At 47.3% G+C, this 16232-nt stretch overlaps 1 protein-coding gene across 5 annotated transcripts in view; it reads right to left on the reverse strand.

Moving 5' to 3' along the window:
- Positions 1-10495: 10495 nt before the first annotated feature.
- The window catches only part of SERPINB9 (serpin peptidase inhibitor, clade B (ovalbumin), member 9), a 9885-nt gene continuing 4148 nt past the window's right edge, over positions 10496-16232 (reverse strand). For 4 of the 5 annotated variants that reach the window (XM_010853009.1, XM_010853007.1, XM_010853008.1 and 1 more), the window contains 6 exons: positions 15861-15998; positions 15418-15535; positions 14066-14208; positions 12432-12587; positions 11836-12221; positions 10763-11715 (listed from right to left, as the gene is read on the reverse strand). In XM_010853009.1, coding sequence (XP_010851311.1) covers positions 11673-11715; positions 11836-12221; positions 12432-12587; positions 14066-14208; positions 15418-15535; positions 15861-15998 — 984 coding nt within the window. In that variant the 3' untranslated portion in view covers positions 10763-11672. Of the gene's footprint in view, positions 12222-12431; positions 12588-14065; positions 14209-15417; positions 15536-15860; positions 15999-16232 lie in introns of all 5 variants that reach the window. The other variant, XM_010853010.1, reaches the window with a different exon arrangement.

Below are 16232 nucleotides of genomic sequence, written 5' to 3' on the forward strand. Positions count from 1 at the left end.
AGCCAGAGTGACTGTGGCCGCTGAGCATGGACCCTCCACCACGCTTTGCGGCAGGAAATTTTGTGGTCTGGTTCCTAGAAATAAGCCCATAGATAGGAAAGCCCCCTTTCCTTATATAAAAAGAAGTCAAAGATGGGAAATGAAGAGGCCAGCGTCAAGGGGAAGAGTGAATTCCCAGCCACCGATGAAAGCTTGGGCGACAAGCCCTTCCTGCTGTCTTCAGACGAGGTGGACCACCCCTGCCTCGGAGGGCAGGCGGCGAAGGGGCGGGGGATCCAAAGGAACACTTGCCGGGAGGAAGTGGAGCTGGAGGGCAGAGCGGGGACCAGGTCAAGGGGTGTCCAGCCAGAGGGTCAGCTGGGCCTTCTGGAGGAAACGATGTTTAAGCTGAACCTGTAACAGCTCATATAAACAAGCTGTTCTGAAGTTATTTCCTGTTTCCATAAGGGGTGGAGTGAAAATAGCCTGGAATCCAGGCCCCAGCGTGGGAGGAGAGGGGAAGTTCTGGGGACACGAAACCCCCTTTCACAGGCTCAGCTGTGCTCCCGGTCAGCAGGGCAAGGACGGGGGTGACAGCCGTGAGGTCTCCCCCCACCCCCAGCCCATTCTTTTCCTTTCCTTATGAGAGAGATTCTGATTCAAGGTCTGCAAAAACAGTTGGGCCTCATTTTATCTTCAACTGGGGCTTCCCTGGTGGTTCAGAGGGTAAAGAACCTGTCAGCAATGGGGGAGACCTGCGTTCAAACCCTGGGTCGGGAAGATCCCCTGGAGAAGGGGAAGGTCACCCACACCAGTATTCTTGCCTGGGGAATCCCATGGACAGAGGAGCCTGGTGGGCTAAAGTCCATGGGGTCACAAAGAGCTTCAGGATGACCGAAGCAACTCAGCAGCAGCAGCATCTTCAGTGACGGCAGAACACGTGGTGTCTCCTTGAGCAAACCGCAGGTCAAGTTCCCACCAGGGGAGACAGGACTCGTCCTGTCCCACAGTACCTCTGACTCGGGCCCTTCCTCTCCAAGCCCAGCCACCCTCCAGCCACGGGGTCAGCCGTGTTTACAACATCCTTAGCGCATTTTGATTAAAGTGCCAAGAATCAGGTCAGGTTCTGGGAAGATGACTGTAACAGGGTTCTAGCCTTGGCGGCCTCCTTACGCCACTGAGTGTGAATAATGAAGACCTGGAATCGGGTACGAACAAACGCAACTCCAGCCTCCCAGCTCCTCCGTCTGTCCAGCCCCCTTCTGTCCTTCCCTCTTCCCAGACCCTTGTCTGGGTCGTCCCCCGCCCCGCCTCTGCCCCACCCGAGGCTCAGCCCATCAGCCTGCTTCTTCAGGTTTCTCTTTAACCTCCGCCCTCCTGTCTTCTCTCTCTCTGTAATCGAACCTCAGTGTGTCCTGTTTTTGCCGCTTAACTACCTGTGCCGTCTTAGACAAGTTACTAAGCTCTTTGTCCTCAATTCCTTATTTGTACAGTGAAGGGTTCTTACTTTACCTGTGTCCAGAAGTTATTATGAAAATCAAATGTAAATGTAAATATTTAATAAATGTTGATTAACAGTGCTTCCTAAGTTGCAAAGTGCTCCACAAGTATGTTTTCTCACCAAGTTCTCTCTCCTATTAAAGGTGGGCTTGTTTCCCTTATGTAAGTTGTGAGTGCCTTGAAGAACAGGACTCTGTGTCTCTCACCACCTCAGCAGGTGGCAGCCAGGTGTCAGGTCTGAGCCGGACGGGAAGGGCCACAGTTCCCCAGATCCGGGAGGTCGCATGCATGCAGCTCCATGTGAATGGCACCCCCAGAGCTGGATGCCGCCCATCCTCCCCCAGGACGGGATCCCAGCACCTCAGAAAATGGGTTGGCCTTTCTCTGTCACAGCTGAAGTTGCATTTAATTTTCAGACCATCTCTAAGTCCAAGACCTGGTGCTCAGAGGGTGTATTTTAGATGTGGGTGTTCAGAGCACACCACCGAGGGATGACTCAGACGTTTGGGTCCTCGTGGTCGTCAGGTGAGGAATGACCTCGCTCAGCTCCTCAACCCCAGGGGGTGCCCCTAGGACCCCTGCCTGCATCTCCCCCGCTCAGGACATGACACATCTGCCTCTGTTCACATTCTAAAGAAAGCATGCAAAACTGAAATCAGATGATTGCCACCAGCTGATTGAAAGAGGAAAACAAAACATATTCAAAATATAAGCTTGACCGAGAACACTAATATGATGCAAATTAACAGAATCATTTCTGTGCTTAGGCATTTATTTGCATGGAGAAACCCAGAAGAAATCATCGTGATTCTTGAAATCTGAAATTCTTTTCTTGTGACTGCCGTAACGAAGTAGCACAGACTCTGGAGCTTAAACAACAGAAATTTATCATCTCAGCTCTGGAGGCTGGACAGCCAAGGTCAAGGCGCCAGGAAGGCTGGATCCTTCTGATCGCTGTTCTCCTTGGCTCGTAGAAGGCATCTTCTCCACATGTCTTCGTTATCTTCCCTCTGGGCATCTGTGCCGTTTCCTCTTCTTAAAAGGACAGCAGTCATATCGGCTCAGGGCCCAGCCATGTGATCTCATTTTACCTTAACTACCTCTTTAAAGGCATCTCCAAATTCTACTTTCACATTCTGAGGTCCTGGGGATTGGAGGGGACACAGTTTGGCCCGTAACAGGACCTCAATGTTTCTAGACAATTTCTGCACAGGCAGACACAGCCTTGTCTTGCTAATTGACAAAGCTTTTCTCCATTAGGCTTTTTTTTAATCAAACTCCTTAGACGGCTTCCTTTGAAGTATGTAGCATTAAGGAGGACCAGTTTTGTCAATAAATCAACTGAATTGAGAGGTGATACCTCTACAGTTTTGTCTTTAAAAAGAAAAGACCAAGGAAAGAAAGGGAATGGGTCTCAGTAATATTAAAACACAGACACTGGGATAGCACACACAAGAACACTCTGTGAGCTGAGGGCCACCTCCTCAAACTTGTGGTCCTCATGCCTAGAAGCCAAATTCACATACATCTGCTGTTGCCATCAAACCGTGATTGTCAGGAGCCGCGTTAGGCATTACTGACAAAATGGAGGCATGGCCCCAACCCCCTCTCCTCATCTCGCAGGCACAGCCCCAGGATGAAGGAGTTAGGCCTTGTGAGTCTGACTTGTTCTTTCCTTTCTTTGGTTGAGTTGGCTGGAAAGAATGTTAAGGTGCTTGAGAGAAGCATGAGAAAGCACAAAGCCTTCTACAGTTGTGCCCAGAAAATAATCTATAAAATAACCATTGACATTTGTTCAAGGATCTTTACAAAGAATGTCCCAGGATGAGCACGTAGGCTGCAGGTTGAGGCCATGGGAAGGATTATTATCTGAGACCTGTTTGTGAGGGGAATGCTTATAGCAAAAGAAGTTTGCTGAGTTTAGAGTTTAGGATTAATTAAGAGTAGCTAGAAGCCTTTTTAGGAGATAATGATCTTAAGATGCTAGGGGTGAACAGGATTTAGAAAGATAAGAAGTAAACTGAGGAATGTAGCATGAGTTACAATGTAATCACAAGTACAGTCAATGTGGGTGGGGGAAACTAAAAACGTCAAATCTCTGACCTAATGCTTTTGTCAAAGTATAAAAGAGAACCTGAAGCTTGAAATAAACATGTAGTTCCGTATTATGAGTCAGAGGCTACATCATCATCGCCAACACCGGCCGTCTCTTCAGGTTGAATCCCTGGCTGCTGGAGCTGGAATCTGGCACGCAATCCCTGCGTTTTCACAGAGTGTTTGAAAGTATTAACGAGTAGGAGTTTGGAGAGTTCCAGCTGTTGTCTCTGCAAGAATGCAAACTGCAATCTTTTCAAAAAGAAGTTGGGAATGAATAGAGGAACGATATTACATAGTTCATAAAACTGAAAAATATCTGTCCAAGAAATGGGCAGATTGGGAGTGGTGAGGCTGTAGCTGTCTCTGGCTTCACAGGCAGAACTTTTGGGGACTGAGGGGCCAGCAGGATGAGAGAACCCTGCCTCCCCAGCTGTGGCGGGATCCAGTGTGTGGGGAGAAGGCGCCACAAGTACGGGAGTGGCGGCAAGGATCCCCCGGAAGGCGGGTGTCTGCGCTTGGACCCGTGACTCCCCAGGACCTGCTGTGTCCCAGGCACCGCCCCCAGGGCTGGGGAGACGCTGGAATAGTCAGTCCTCCCTGCACAACCCCTGGGAGGAGGGTCCTACTGGACTCCTGAGGATGCCCGGTGAGGAGGTAGCTCCCAGTGGAAGGCAGGGTCGAGTATCAGATGCAGGAGTCCCTCCCATCCGTAACGTCAGTCAACAATCGTGTGTGTGTGTGTGTGTGTGTGTGTGTGTGTGTGCACATGTGCGCGTGCTCAGCTGCTTCAGTCATGTCTGACTCTTTGCAACCCCATGGACTACCCACCAGGCTCCTCTGTCCATGGGGATTTTCCAGGTGAGAGTAATGGAGTGGGTCACCATTTCCTTTTCCAGGGGATCTTCCTGACCCAAGGATCAAACCAGTGTCTTTTTTTTTTTCTTCTTATATTTATATCTCAGCATCTGGGTCAGAAGTCAACATTCAGTGTATTTGTTAAACTAAGCTTTTAAAAAAGGGATAATAAATACACTGAGTGAAGTCGCTCAGTCGTGTCTGACTCTTTGCGACCCCTGGACTGTAGCCCCCCAGGCTCCTCTGTCCTTGGAATTTTCCAGGCAAGAGTACTGGAGTGGGTTTCCATTTCCTTCTCCAGTGGATCTTCCCGACCCAGGGATTGAACACGGGTCTCCTGCACTGTAGGCAGACGCTTTACCGCCTGAGCCACCAGGGAAGTCCTAATAAATACACTATATATATATATATTAAAAATACTGCTATATATCAGCTAAATAAATAGCAGTGTGCTACTGTGTAGCACAAGGAACCATATTCGGTATCTTGTCATAACCTATCATGAAAAAGAATATATGTGTGTGTAACTGAATCACTTTGCTACACAAGAAACTAACACAACATTGTAAATCAACTACACTTCAATAAAAAAAAGGAGGAAATGCTTCAAATACTAGGCAGATTTTGGCTCTTGTGAACACATCACTGAACAATGAGGCATGTCAATGCTTTGCTGATTACTGAACGGAAACTCATTTGCTGTAAAACTTCTGTTTATGTCTTCCGGAATAATTAAAAACAGAACACTTTCCCTTATGTAGTAATCTCACCATTTTATGTGTGGCAGAAATATCCATGGAACTCCTAATAACAACAGAAAAATTGAATCTCTCCCCTCAGCCCTTTCTGCCTCCCAGGCATGTATGTGTTGCTTGGATACCTCTGGCTTGTTCTGATAAAACAGCTAAAGGCAAGACTCTAAAGGCCCGGGGGAAAGACCAGTAATAAAACAATCCTTCTAATCCCTAGAGGATGCGCTTCACTGGTGGCTCAGCTGGTAAAGAATCTGCCTGCAATGCAGGAGACCTGGTTCGATCCCAAGGTTGGGAAGATCCCCTGGAGAAGGGAAAGGCTACCCACTCCAGTATTCTGGTCTGGAGAATTTCATGGACTGTATAGTCCATGGGGTTACAAAGAGTTGGACAGGACTGAGCCACTTTCACTTTCAATCCCTAGAGAGTTGATAACTTTTTCTGAGACATGAAAAACCTAAAAATCATGCTGGAGAGCCAGTCAGCCTCTAAGCATCCCAGACTGTCGTACAGGCAGGACCACGATGTGAAGAGGATGGAGGCTGCCGGGTGCCCAGGGCAGCCGCTGGGGCCCTTCAGTTCCTTCTGCTGGGAGGCGGGACTCAGGGTCCTTCAAAGTGGGACATCCTGCCTGATGCTCACTTAGCACCTGACCCGTCACTCGTCACCCTGTGCTTTTCCAGGCTCCTGAAGAGGTGGTCTCACTGAGGCTGGGATATAATAAAGCACACACTTGGTCCTTGTCCCCAGTTCCTGGCACGGAGCTCCTAAAACCCAGGTGATCCGAGAGTTGGAATCTTCAGCTCCACCCCGACCTCCTTGGAAGGGAGAGGGGCTGGAGACTGAGCCAAACACGTGGCTGATGATGAAGCCGTCACGCTCACAGGAAACCCCTAAATGAGGGGCCCCGGGGAACTCCCAGGTGGGTGAACGCACGGAGGGTGGTGCCCAGGGACGGCCTGGAAACCGTGCGGCCCTCCCCACACCCGGCCTCAGCAGCTCTATTCCCCAGGGCAAACCATGATGGTATGGAAAGCGCCTTCCTGAGTTCTGTGAGTCATTCTTGTCAGTTATCAAAGCAGGAAGGGGTGGGCTGTGGGAAGGCTGAAGCTGCAGTAAGCTGGTAAGAATGCAGCATCCTGGCCTCCAAATTGGCACTGGAGTCTCCCTCCTGAGCTCTTAACCTGTAAGAACACGCTAGCTACAGGCAGAAAGTACGTGTTGAGTGGAATTCTGGACACCCCATCGGTAATGGTTGGTATGGGAAAGAATCTCTCAAGTGTCTGTACATCTACCTACTGTCTCAGAGAAAAGGAAGAAGAGGAAAGATAAAGAGAAGAATGAGCAGACCTGAACGTTCCTAGGTTTTGGGGTTTTTTTTTTTGCTTTAACTGCTCCTAACTGCATATCTGTAACTAAGTTTGCTTCTCTGCACCTCCCCGCCCCCAACCCTGCAAGAGCTGCATTTAGCACCTATTATCCTTTGCTTTTTCCAGTGGTCATGTATGGATGTGAGAGTTGGACTATAAAGAAAACTGAGTGTGGAAGAATTGATGCTTTTGAACTGTGGTGTTGGAGAAGGCTCTTGAGAGTCCCTTGGACTGCAAGGAGATCCAACCAGTCCATCCTAAAGGAGATCAGTCCTGGGTGTTCATTGGAAGGACTGATGTTGAAGCTGAAACTCCAATACTTTGGCCACCTGATGAGAAGAGCTGACTCATTGGAAAAAACCCTGATGCTGGGTAAGATTGAGGGCAGGAGGAGAAGGGGACGACAGAGGATGAGATGGTTGGATGGCATCACCAACTCAATGGACATGGGTTTGGGTGGACTCCAGGAGTTGGTAATGAACAGGGAGGCCTGGCTTGTTGCGGTTCATGGGTCGCAAAGAGTCAGACACTACTGAGTGGCCGAACTGAACTGATCCTTTGCTTGCGCGTAACACTCCCTTCCCCTTGTAGTTACATATTAGAAAGAAGGCCACAGAGCCACCAGTCTGCTAGACTCAATTGCTGAGTTACCGACAACAGCCTGTGACTGGTTTTGACAAGAACCTAACACCTTTATTCCTCATCACTAACTCCTGACCTTGAGCCCACAGAAGTGCCGTGAAGACAAGCTGTCAGAAAAATGTCATGTTCACATGCTTATATGAGCCATCAGGGGTGAATCAGTAAAAGGACAATTCAAGAGCTTCCTGGACTCCCTGCAGGTCACGCAGGGCATTTAGGGGAAATCCCATCATGTCCTGGGCTTCCCTGGTGGCTCAGCTGGTAAAGAATCTGCCTGCAATTCGGGAGACCTGGGTTCCATCCCCAGGTTGGGAAGATCCCCTGGAGAAGGGAAAGGCCACCCACTCCAGTATTCTGGCCTGGAGAATCCCATGGACTGGATAGTCCATGGGGTCGCAAAGAGTCAGACATGACTGAATGACTTTCACTTTCACTTTATCATGTCTTTATTCAAGAAAACTGAATTAACTAATATCTTCACTATTTTTAATAAACACAAAAAATTTATTACCTTAAAAATTTGGTTTCTTCATAAACAATTTTGTAAAGCAATTATCCTTCAATCAAGAATAAATAAAGTTTTTTAAAAATTGGTTTCTCACGTTACTTTGAAATAAATTCCAAAGGGAATTAATAACAAGGAATAAAATGACAAAAACACTAAAGAAAAATATAGGTGAATATTTATATGATTTGAGTCTTCAATGACTGTTATGTTGGTGTTTCAACCAAGAAACAGAATGTTTCCTGCCATATCAGTAAACAAGGATGTCAGTCATCAGTGACTGCGGGCCTCCAGTGTCGCCTGGTGAGCCCCACGGGTGCTCGGGAAGGAAAGAATACCTGCCATTTAGCAGCCAGCAGACCATAGACACTCCCTACCGTGAGCCCTGAGCGACTCAGGATGTGGAAACACAGGATCCTGATCCCAGAGAGCTGAGGCACACGGCACAGGAGCAATGTCAGCGAGCCAGACTCTTGCATCTCCCTATACATGGAAAAGCACTAAATTCAAATCCCTTAACTTGGATTATCTGCTTTTCTTTAATTTACAAAAAAACTTTTGACATTGAAGACCACTGGCCCTTTGTTGCAAAGCTTCTATATAGCCTGGCTCCAACCTCCGCCTCCTCAGAGCGGTGCTCTCAGGGTCACTTGAGATGCTGCCTCCAGGGCCCAAGTCCTAAAAATTTTCACCAAATAAAACATAACTCAGTTTTTTAGGTTGCTTTTTTTTCTGGCAGCAACACAGAAGAATAAAGATGAAAACAATAGATGGCTGGAGGAAAGCAGATTGTTTCACAAATAATGTTGAGAACTTGGCTATTTGTAAATAAACCAAGTCATATTTTCTTCTGAATGTCAACAACACAAAAAAATAGTGACAGATTAAACAGTTAATTGGTTTAAAAAGTAGAAAAATATAGAAGAAAAAATAGGTGACTAATTGGTTTCTCAGTGGGAAGATAATTCCAATACTGAGAGCAGAAAGCAGGGTAGAAATCACTAAGGGAAAGCCTAAATTTTATTACAGGGAAAATATTTGTTCATCAATAAAATACCACAAAGAAATATGCAAAAATATTAAGTTGGACATCTACCTCATATCACAGATATCAAACAGATTAACAATTTAAATGTAAAACTTAAAACCATAAAAGTCTTAGAAAAAAAAAAAAACAGCTGTAAATCTTCATGACTTTGGATAGGGCAATAGATTCTTAGCTGTGACACCAAAAATATAAGCAACAAAAGGGAAAAAATAGATAAACTCAACTTCGTTGAATTAAAACTTCTGTGGATTGAGGGACATTATCAAGAAAGGGAAAATATAATCTGCAGAATGGGAGAGAATACTTGCAAATCACAAATCTGATAAAGGCCTAACATCCAGAATATATAAAGAACCCTTACAACTTGACAGCAAAAAGACCAACAGCCCAATGAAAAAACGAACAAAGGACTTGAACACACTTTTCTCCAAAGAAGACATATACAAGTGGTCAGTAAGCACGTGAAAAGACGCACAACATTATTAGATGCTGCTGCTGCTGCTGCTGCTGCTAAGTCGCTTCAGTCGTGTCCGACTCTGTGTGACCCCATAGACGGCAGCCCACCAGGCTCCCCTGTCCCTGGGATTCTCCAGGCAAGAACACTGGAGTGGGTTGCCATTGCCTTCTCCAATGCATGAAAGTGAAAAGTGAAAGGGAAGTCACTCAGCTGTGTCCGGCTCTTCACAACGCCATGGACTACAGCCTACCAGGCTCCTCCGCCCATGGGATTTTCCAGGCAAGAGTACTGAAGTGGGGTGCCATCGCCTTCTCTGTATTAGATGTTAGGGAAATGCAAATGAAAACCACAGTGAGGTATCACTTCTTACCCACATTCTTTTAATACTTTTAAAAGAAAGGAGATAACAGACATTAGTAAGACTGTGAAGAACCTGGAACCCTCATACAAGAGTGGAGAGTAGCCACAGTGGAACGCACGTTGGTATTTCCTCAAAGAGTTAAACATGAAATCACCATTTGACCCAGCAACTTCCCCTAGTAATGTACCCCAAAGAATGAAAAGCAAATACTCAAATAAATACGTGTATATGCATGTTCATAGCAGGATTGCTCACAATGAACCAAGAGTGGAAACTTACAAATGTCCATCAGTGGACGGCTGGACAAACAGTATGTGCTCTTTGCATTCAATGGAATATTACTCAATCACAAAAAAGGGTGAACTGCTGACATCTGCTATAACATGGATGAATCTTGAACACATTTTGTTGCTGTTCAGTCACTCGTCATATCTGACTCTGCGACCCCATGGACTGCAGCATGCCAGGATTATCTGTCCTTCACCATCTCCTGGAGCTTGCTCAAACTCATGTCCATCAAGTCTGTGATGTCATCCAGCCACCTCATCTTCTGTCGTCCCCTTCTCCTGCCCTCAATCTTTCCCAGCATCAGGGTCTTTCCCAATGAGTCAGCTCTTTACATCAGGTGGCCAAAGTATTGGAGCTTCAGCTTCAACCTCAGTCCTTCCAATGAATATTCAGGATTGATTTTCTTTAGGGTGGACTGTTTTGATCTCCTTGCAGTTCAAGGGACTCTCAAGAGTCTTCTCCAACATCGTAGTTTAAAAGCATCAATTCTTTGGCACCGTCTTTAGGGTCCAAACTCTCACATCTGTACATGACCACTGGAAAAACCATAGATTTGACTATATGGACCTTTGTTGGCAAAGTGATGCCCCTGCTTTTTAATACGCATTATGTGAGATGAAAGAGGCCAGACACAAAAGAGGTCGTGCATGATTCAGCTTACATGAAATTGCCAGCACAGGAAAATCCATGGAGATAGAAAGCAGGCTGGTGGTTGCCATGGGTTGGGGAAGCAGGGAATGGGGAGTAACTGCTTAGTGGATACAGGGGGATGAAGAACATTTGGAACGAGATCAGTGTGATGGTTGAACAACAGCACTAACAGACTAAGCACCAGTGTGTCATTCACTTTAAAATGGTAATTTTAGGTTTTACAAATTTCACCTCAATAAAAAAATTATTAAAAAAAATTGTTTTTTCAATAAATTGTTTCTATTATTTATCAATTAGAAAAACTGATTTCTAATCCTTTTTTTTAAAGTCACAGAGCCCATCATCAAATTGCTTATCCATGCACTGTAAGTGATACCCTGATGCATGAAGCACAGCCCCATCCCCAAGGGCCTTAAAGCCAGAAAACACAGAGGGGCAATATGCAAAGAGCTACTGTCAGGGACGTGCCATCTCCCAAGGGGCAGTGTGGGTACAAAGACGAACCTCTGGTTTTGCAGGAAAGGAAACAGCTCTCAGAGAAGATGACATTGGAAATGAGCTTTAAGGGTTGAACGTGATTTTTCCCGTTAGAGTTGGAAGTGGAGAAATACAGTAACACGAGGAAACATGTGATCCTTCCAGTGGTCACATGGTAACCTAGAGGCAGGACCTAGTCCAGCCTGGTGGTCCTCAGAGCTGCCTACCTCTGCCATGGGGTCAGGAGTCAGAGGTCACACCCCCCTACTTCCTTCCCCAGGGCCTGATGCAGGGTTGGCAGTATTCATGGTGACCAGTGAATGTCAAAGAAAGATAAGATGGGCATTAAAGAGGGAATTCCCAGGCAGGTCAATGGAAAGGAAGCCAAGCTTCCATCTCAGGGGCCATGGGTTCCATCCACGGTCGGGAAACTGACATCCCACGGGCTACCTAGCCAAAAAAATAAATACGCATTACAGAACGTTCCTAAAAAGCACAAGCACCAGGAAATCTATCAAAAGGTGGTGACAGCTAGTGGCCTGGATGAATACCGAAACAGGCTAAGGCAAGCAGGTGACCAGGAAGAGAACACAGTGCAACCGGAAAGAAACGCACTTGGGAGTGAGTGGGAAGTGAGTCTGCGGCCCACGGAGTGCTTTGCCCACCATCCTACGGGATTCAGGCTGCGTCTCACTGAGGTCTACTGGCCCTCAATCCCCGTTCGGGGGTCAGCCTGGAGGAGAAGCAAGGGTGTGCTAGTGAGTCATTCAGGCTGGGAGCTGCCCAGGCCCTGGGGACACAGGGAGGGCAGGGTGGGCAGGCACGGCGCGCGCACCCCTACGGGGAGGAGAACCTGCCGCAGAAGAGAGTGCTGCGGGAGCCGTTGTGTCTGATGAAGAACAGGAAGGGGTGGTCGGCACAGAACCGGGGTTGGTCCAGGCCGCAGTCGACCTCGATCGCGGCTGAGGCGGCCGCGGCCTCCGTGCCCTCCTCGTTCACCTCCACCACGCTCCTGTGGGCCAAGGTAGACAGACACAGGCCTTTGCCATGCGACATGCCTGAGAAGTCAGCCCGGCCCGGCTGGAAGGCCTCAGCCACCCGCAGGCCCGAGAGCACCGACCGCATGTTGTAGGTCTTCCCCAGCTTAAATTTCGGGAGGAAGACAGACACCTGGGTCTTCTTCATGGAGTCAGGGTGGGTCCAGGCGAGGAACTTCTCCCAAGTGAGATGTTTCTCCACCTGAAAGGCCAGAATTTGACTTTGGGATTCAGCAACGTCAGGCAGCCCTGAGTCTCCTTTCCTGGAGGGCTCCCCCCCGCCCCCCTCCACCCTGAGTCACCTGGCAGACAGGTGTGCCATCTCGTGCTCTGGTACCCGAGCTAGTACACCCAAGAGCGGGAGGAGGGGCTCGAGGGCCAGCGGGGCAGGAAGGGCGCGCAGGACACTCACCGAGCTCAGAGGCACGTGGTCGTCGGGGAGCAGCACCAGCATGCTCAGCTCCTCACCTGCGTACGGCAGCTCCAGCACCTTGGCCTGCACCTCCTTTACGTGGGCCAGTCTGAACTCGCTGTCCTGAAACATCATCTGCACTGGCCTTTGCTCCTTCTGCAGGAGTAAACAGATGACCCGGAATCAGACACAGATCATCGGAGGAGGCAGCACCGTCTCTGGGAGAGGCGGTGGATGGAGGGGTGTGCAGAACCCCCAATGGAAACGGCATCCGCGCCCTGATTAGTGCTACAAACTGTCCAGCAGCTTCTCCCTGCTCCCATCACAAGGCACCTGTCATCAGCACACCGGTGCTGCCTGGGAAAGATGGTTCATTCAGCAAAATAAATGTGGTGCTCTGCTGTGCTCAGAAAGGAAGTCAGATTTCCAGAGCTAAAAGATGCCCAGTAAATATATCTAATGAAACAATAGAATCTGATGAAAATCACTGCTATTTAATTAGAAAAATGTTTTATGAAACCTTAGAGTTTCACAGCAGTGCAGTCCAGAAATGTAGACAGGCTCGGAAAAGTGTGACAAGTGCAAGGAGCCATGAGAGAGGTTCTCCAGGGGCCCAGAGGTTAGACTGCAGGCGTAGCAGGTTTAATTCCTGCTCAGGAAGCTAAGATCCCACATGCTGTGCTGCACAGTAAAAAAAAAAAAAGAACCACATGGGTCTTCATGCATTTAAACACAACTGTACCAATTCTGAAATTTCAATTGGAGGAAATAAATTTTTAAAATACAGAAGTGCTATATGTGCACAGAAGTTAACTGAAATACTACCCTTACTAAATTCAGTTTTACAGGTTGACACAGGTCATCTATTAAAAAGATTAAAACAGATTTCTAAAATCCATGCCAGCTGTGGAGTGCTCCCCTCCCACTCTGCAACTAGAAGACTGATTATTTACAGTATATCGTATTCGAAGAAAAGGGTTTTACTCCTATAATTTCTGAATTGCATTAAAAGGGCATTTTTATAAGTGCTGGCTGTGGGGGAGTGGTTAACAAACTATTTTAATGCCTGTCTCAATTGAAATTATACCTCAATGTCAAGACTAAGGTCTGTGTCAAAATTTATTATTAGAAAGCTATGATTACTGAATTTTTGCAGATTAATTAATAGCAAATCAAGTCTGTATTTATTCTCATTTTTTAAATAATTGATTAAAGAAATACATTTTCTTATTCTTTCCCTCTGCAGACCGCCCCCCCCCCCCCCCCACCCCCATCATAGTAATACCCAGATCACACTTTCCTAACACCTGTGGGGGTTTTAAATTTGGATTTCTTCTTCATTTTTTGCTTTCTATCTGAGCAATTTGGACTTAAAAGAAAAACTTGAGCTTTCAGGCTGAATGTAGGATGAATACACTCATACAGCAATGACTTCATGAGAAGTTATCAAGGCTCTAGGAGCAATAAAAAATGCAAAAGACTAAAGGCAACAGGTGTTCTTCACCACTGAGTTTAAAATTTCATTCAGAAATGTGAAGTTTCAAGTTATTATTAACCAATGATCTATGCTCTTACAAAGTTAAATTTTTCAATTTTTTCACCAAATTCTCAGGATGTTCAGAAGCTTCCCCCACCTGGTTTACTCGAAAAGGCATCTCCCTGGTGTACGCCTTGTCGAATTCCTCACTCCACCTCCCTCTGAAGTAGACAGCATTGACCAAAACCAGCTTGGTCTCTGCATTAATGGCGTCAGCAGACAACAACTCTGGAATCTTACCTTAGGGAGAAGTAGAGAATACAAAGCATGATAGAAAAAACCCTTGATAAGTCTCATTGGAAAATCCCGATTAGTAGTCTAGAACCAAAGTCCTGCTTTCAGATTTGCCCAGTTTGGGTTGTTCTAAACGGAAGCCACACACACGGGTGGCGTTTATGATCTCGGTGCTTCAGGACCTCTGCAAAGTGGGTGACGTGAACCACTTCATCACTCAAGGATAAGTCCACTCCAGGTGGGTGGAGACAGACAGGAAATGATGGATGGGCTGGAGAGGCCACATGCAGAGCCAGCCTTCCAGGACTGTGCGTCAGAGGGCACACCATCAGCACAAGGACAAACTTCTGGAAGCCTCTAGCAAAGGTTTCACTATGATCCCCCAGACATTCTCAGAGAAGGTCAGGGAGCACGTGAAAGGTACTCCTTTCTCCCCCGGAGATCCAGTCAAGCCTTTTCAATGAACTAAGAGCACCCCTGCTAATTCACGCCTCAAGAGGGCAGAGGAGAAACAGGGCAAGGATGGCTAGGTCTTGAAGGAAAGACCACCTCCTGCTCTCTGCTGGTCCATGTACTAGCGGAAGGATCATCGCTCTCAGTGGTACCACGTGTAATTGGTACAGAGGGGCCTGTGTGGGCCCAACATCACATGGCCACCATGGGGCCAAGGCCACAGCAGGACACCCTGGGGAACAGAAGCGAACGAGGCTCAACCCACCCCCATGCAGTGATTTCAGTCTGCAGAACCATCAGCCCGAGAGAGGGTCTGCAGCGGGCCTGTCGTGGGTCTAGCCTGTCCTAGGCTCTAGGACAGGAGTGGAGGCAGGAGACAAGAAGGGAGCAGGAGAGGGTCAGTCTCGTGTGACGGAGGGCCACAGAGGCTGTTCAGAGGCGGCCCCGGGCTCCTTCCGACAGAGATGCGGCATTCAGCGACGCGAGAACACACGCCCGAGGGAGACGATGCTTCTCTGTGAGGTGTTAACCTGCAAGCCCGGCCTGTGAGCTTCTGCTCCTGCCGGTCACTCTGCTCCGGGGAGAATGGACACGATGAAGTCTCTGCTGTTGAAAACCCGAGCATCTGATCAGAACCTCTGCGAGTCCATTAACGTTCAGATGGTCCATGGGGCCCAGACAACACAGCGCTGACCATCAGAAAAACCAGGGACGAGAGGAGCAGGAGGAGCAGAAGTGGGGGAGCCACCATGGAGCGCTGACCTTCAGTCTTCTTTGAGATCCAAGCGTTGATGTGCTTCCTGGATGGCTCTGCAGCTTCAGCAAAGGAGAGCTGCTCCAGCTCAGCATAGTAGAAGCGAAGACACGATTCCTTAAAGGTCTTTGGAGAGGAGAGTGGTCAGTGAGTTTCCAAAATTCTGAACAGTATATATATTACATTAAAGTAACCATTAATCCCTTAAAGGTGATCATCTCAGTCTGCTAGATATGAAAAGATCAGCGTTTATAAACAGGTGAGAACTCAGCTATGAATAATCATAATGGACAAATGCACTTTAGAAATAGTCAAATTTCAACTAATTCAAAGTACAGTTAGAGAATTACAAGTTTTAAAAATCGTGTTCATAAGTATCAGTTCTCTGGGGTCTTTCTCTCACCCTCTACATTTTGATCACAACTTGTACTGTTCTGTTGCTTGAACTTACAGAGAGAAATTCATATGTCTTCTCCCCGAAGATCCTGTTGGCCGTCCTGAGCAAGTACTGAGTGTCAGTCTTGTTCAGCTCAACAAGTAGCTGCTGGAAATCCTGGTGAAAGTCCGTCTCTGTGTTTAAGGAAAGCACCTATAGAGATAAGTAATTTAAAATGATCAATATTGCCCTTCAATTTCTAAAAGTTTTGTGACCAGCATTTTTTCTCAAATACTTTACAAAATATTCCTAAAAGGACACGACTTTTAAGTGTGGATTTAGTACATACTGGAGAAGGCGATGGCACCCCACTCCAGCACTCTTGCCTGGAAACTCCCATGGACGGAGGAGCCTGGCGGGCTGCAGTCCATGGGGTCGCTAAGAGTC

The sequence above is a fragment of the Bison bison genome, unplaced genomic scaffold, assembly GCF_000754665.1.
Source record: "Bison bison bison isolate TAMUID 2011002044 unplaced genomic scaffold, Bison_UMD1.0 scf7180017864321, whole genome shotgun sequence".
NCBI lineage: Eukaryota > Metazoa > Chordata > Mammalia > Artiodactyla > Bovidae > Bison > Bison bison.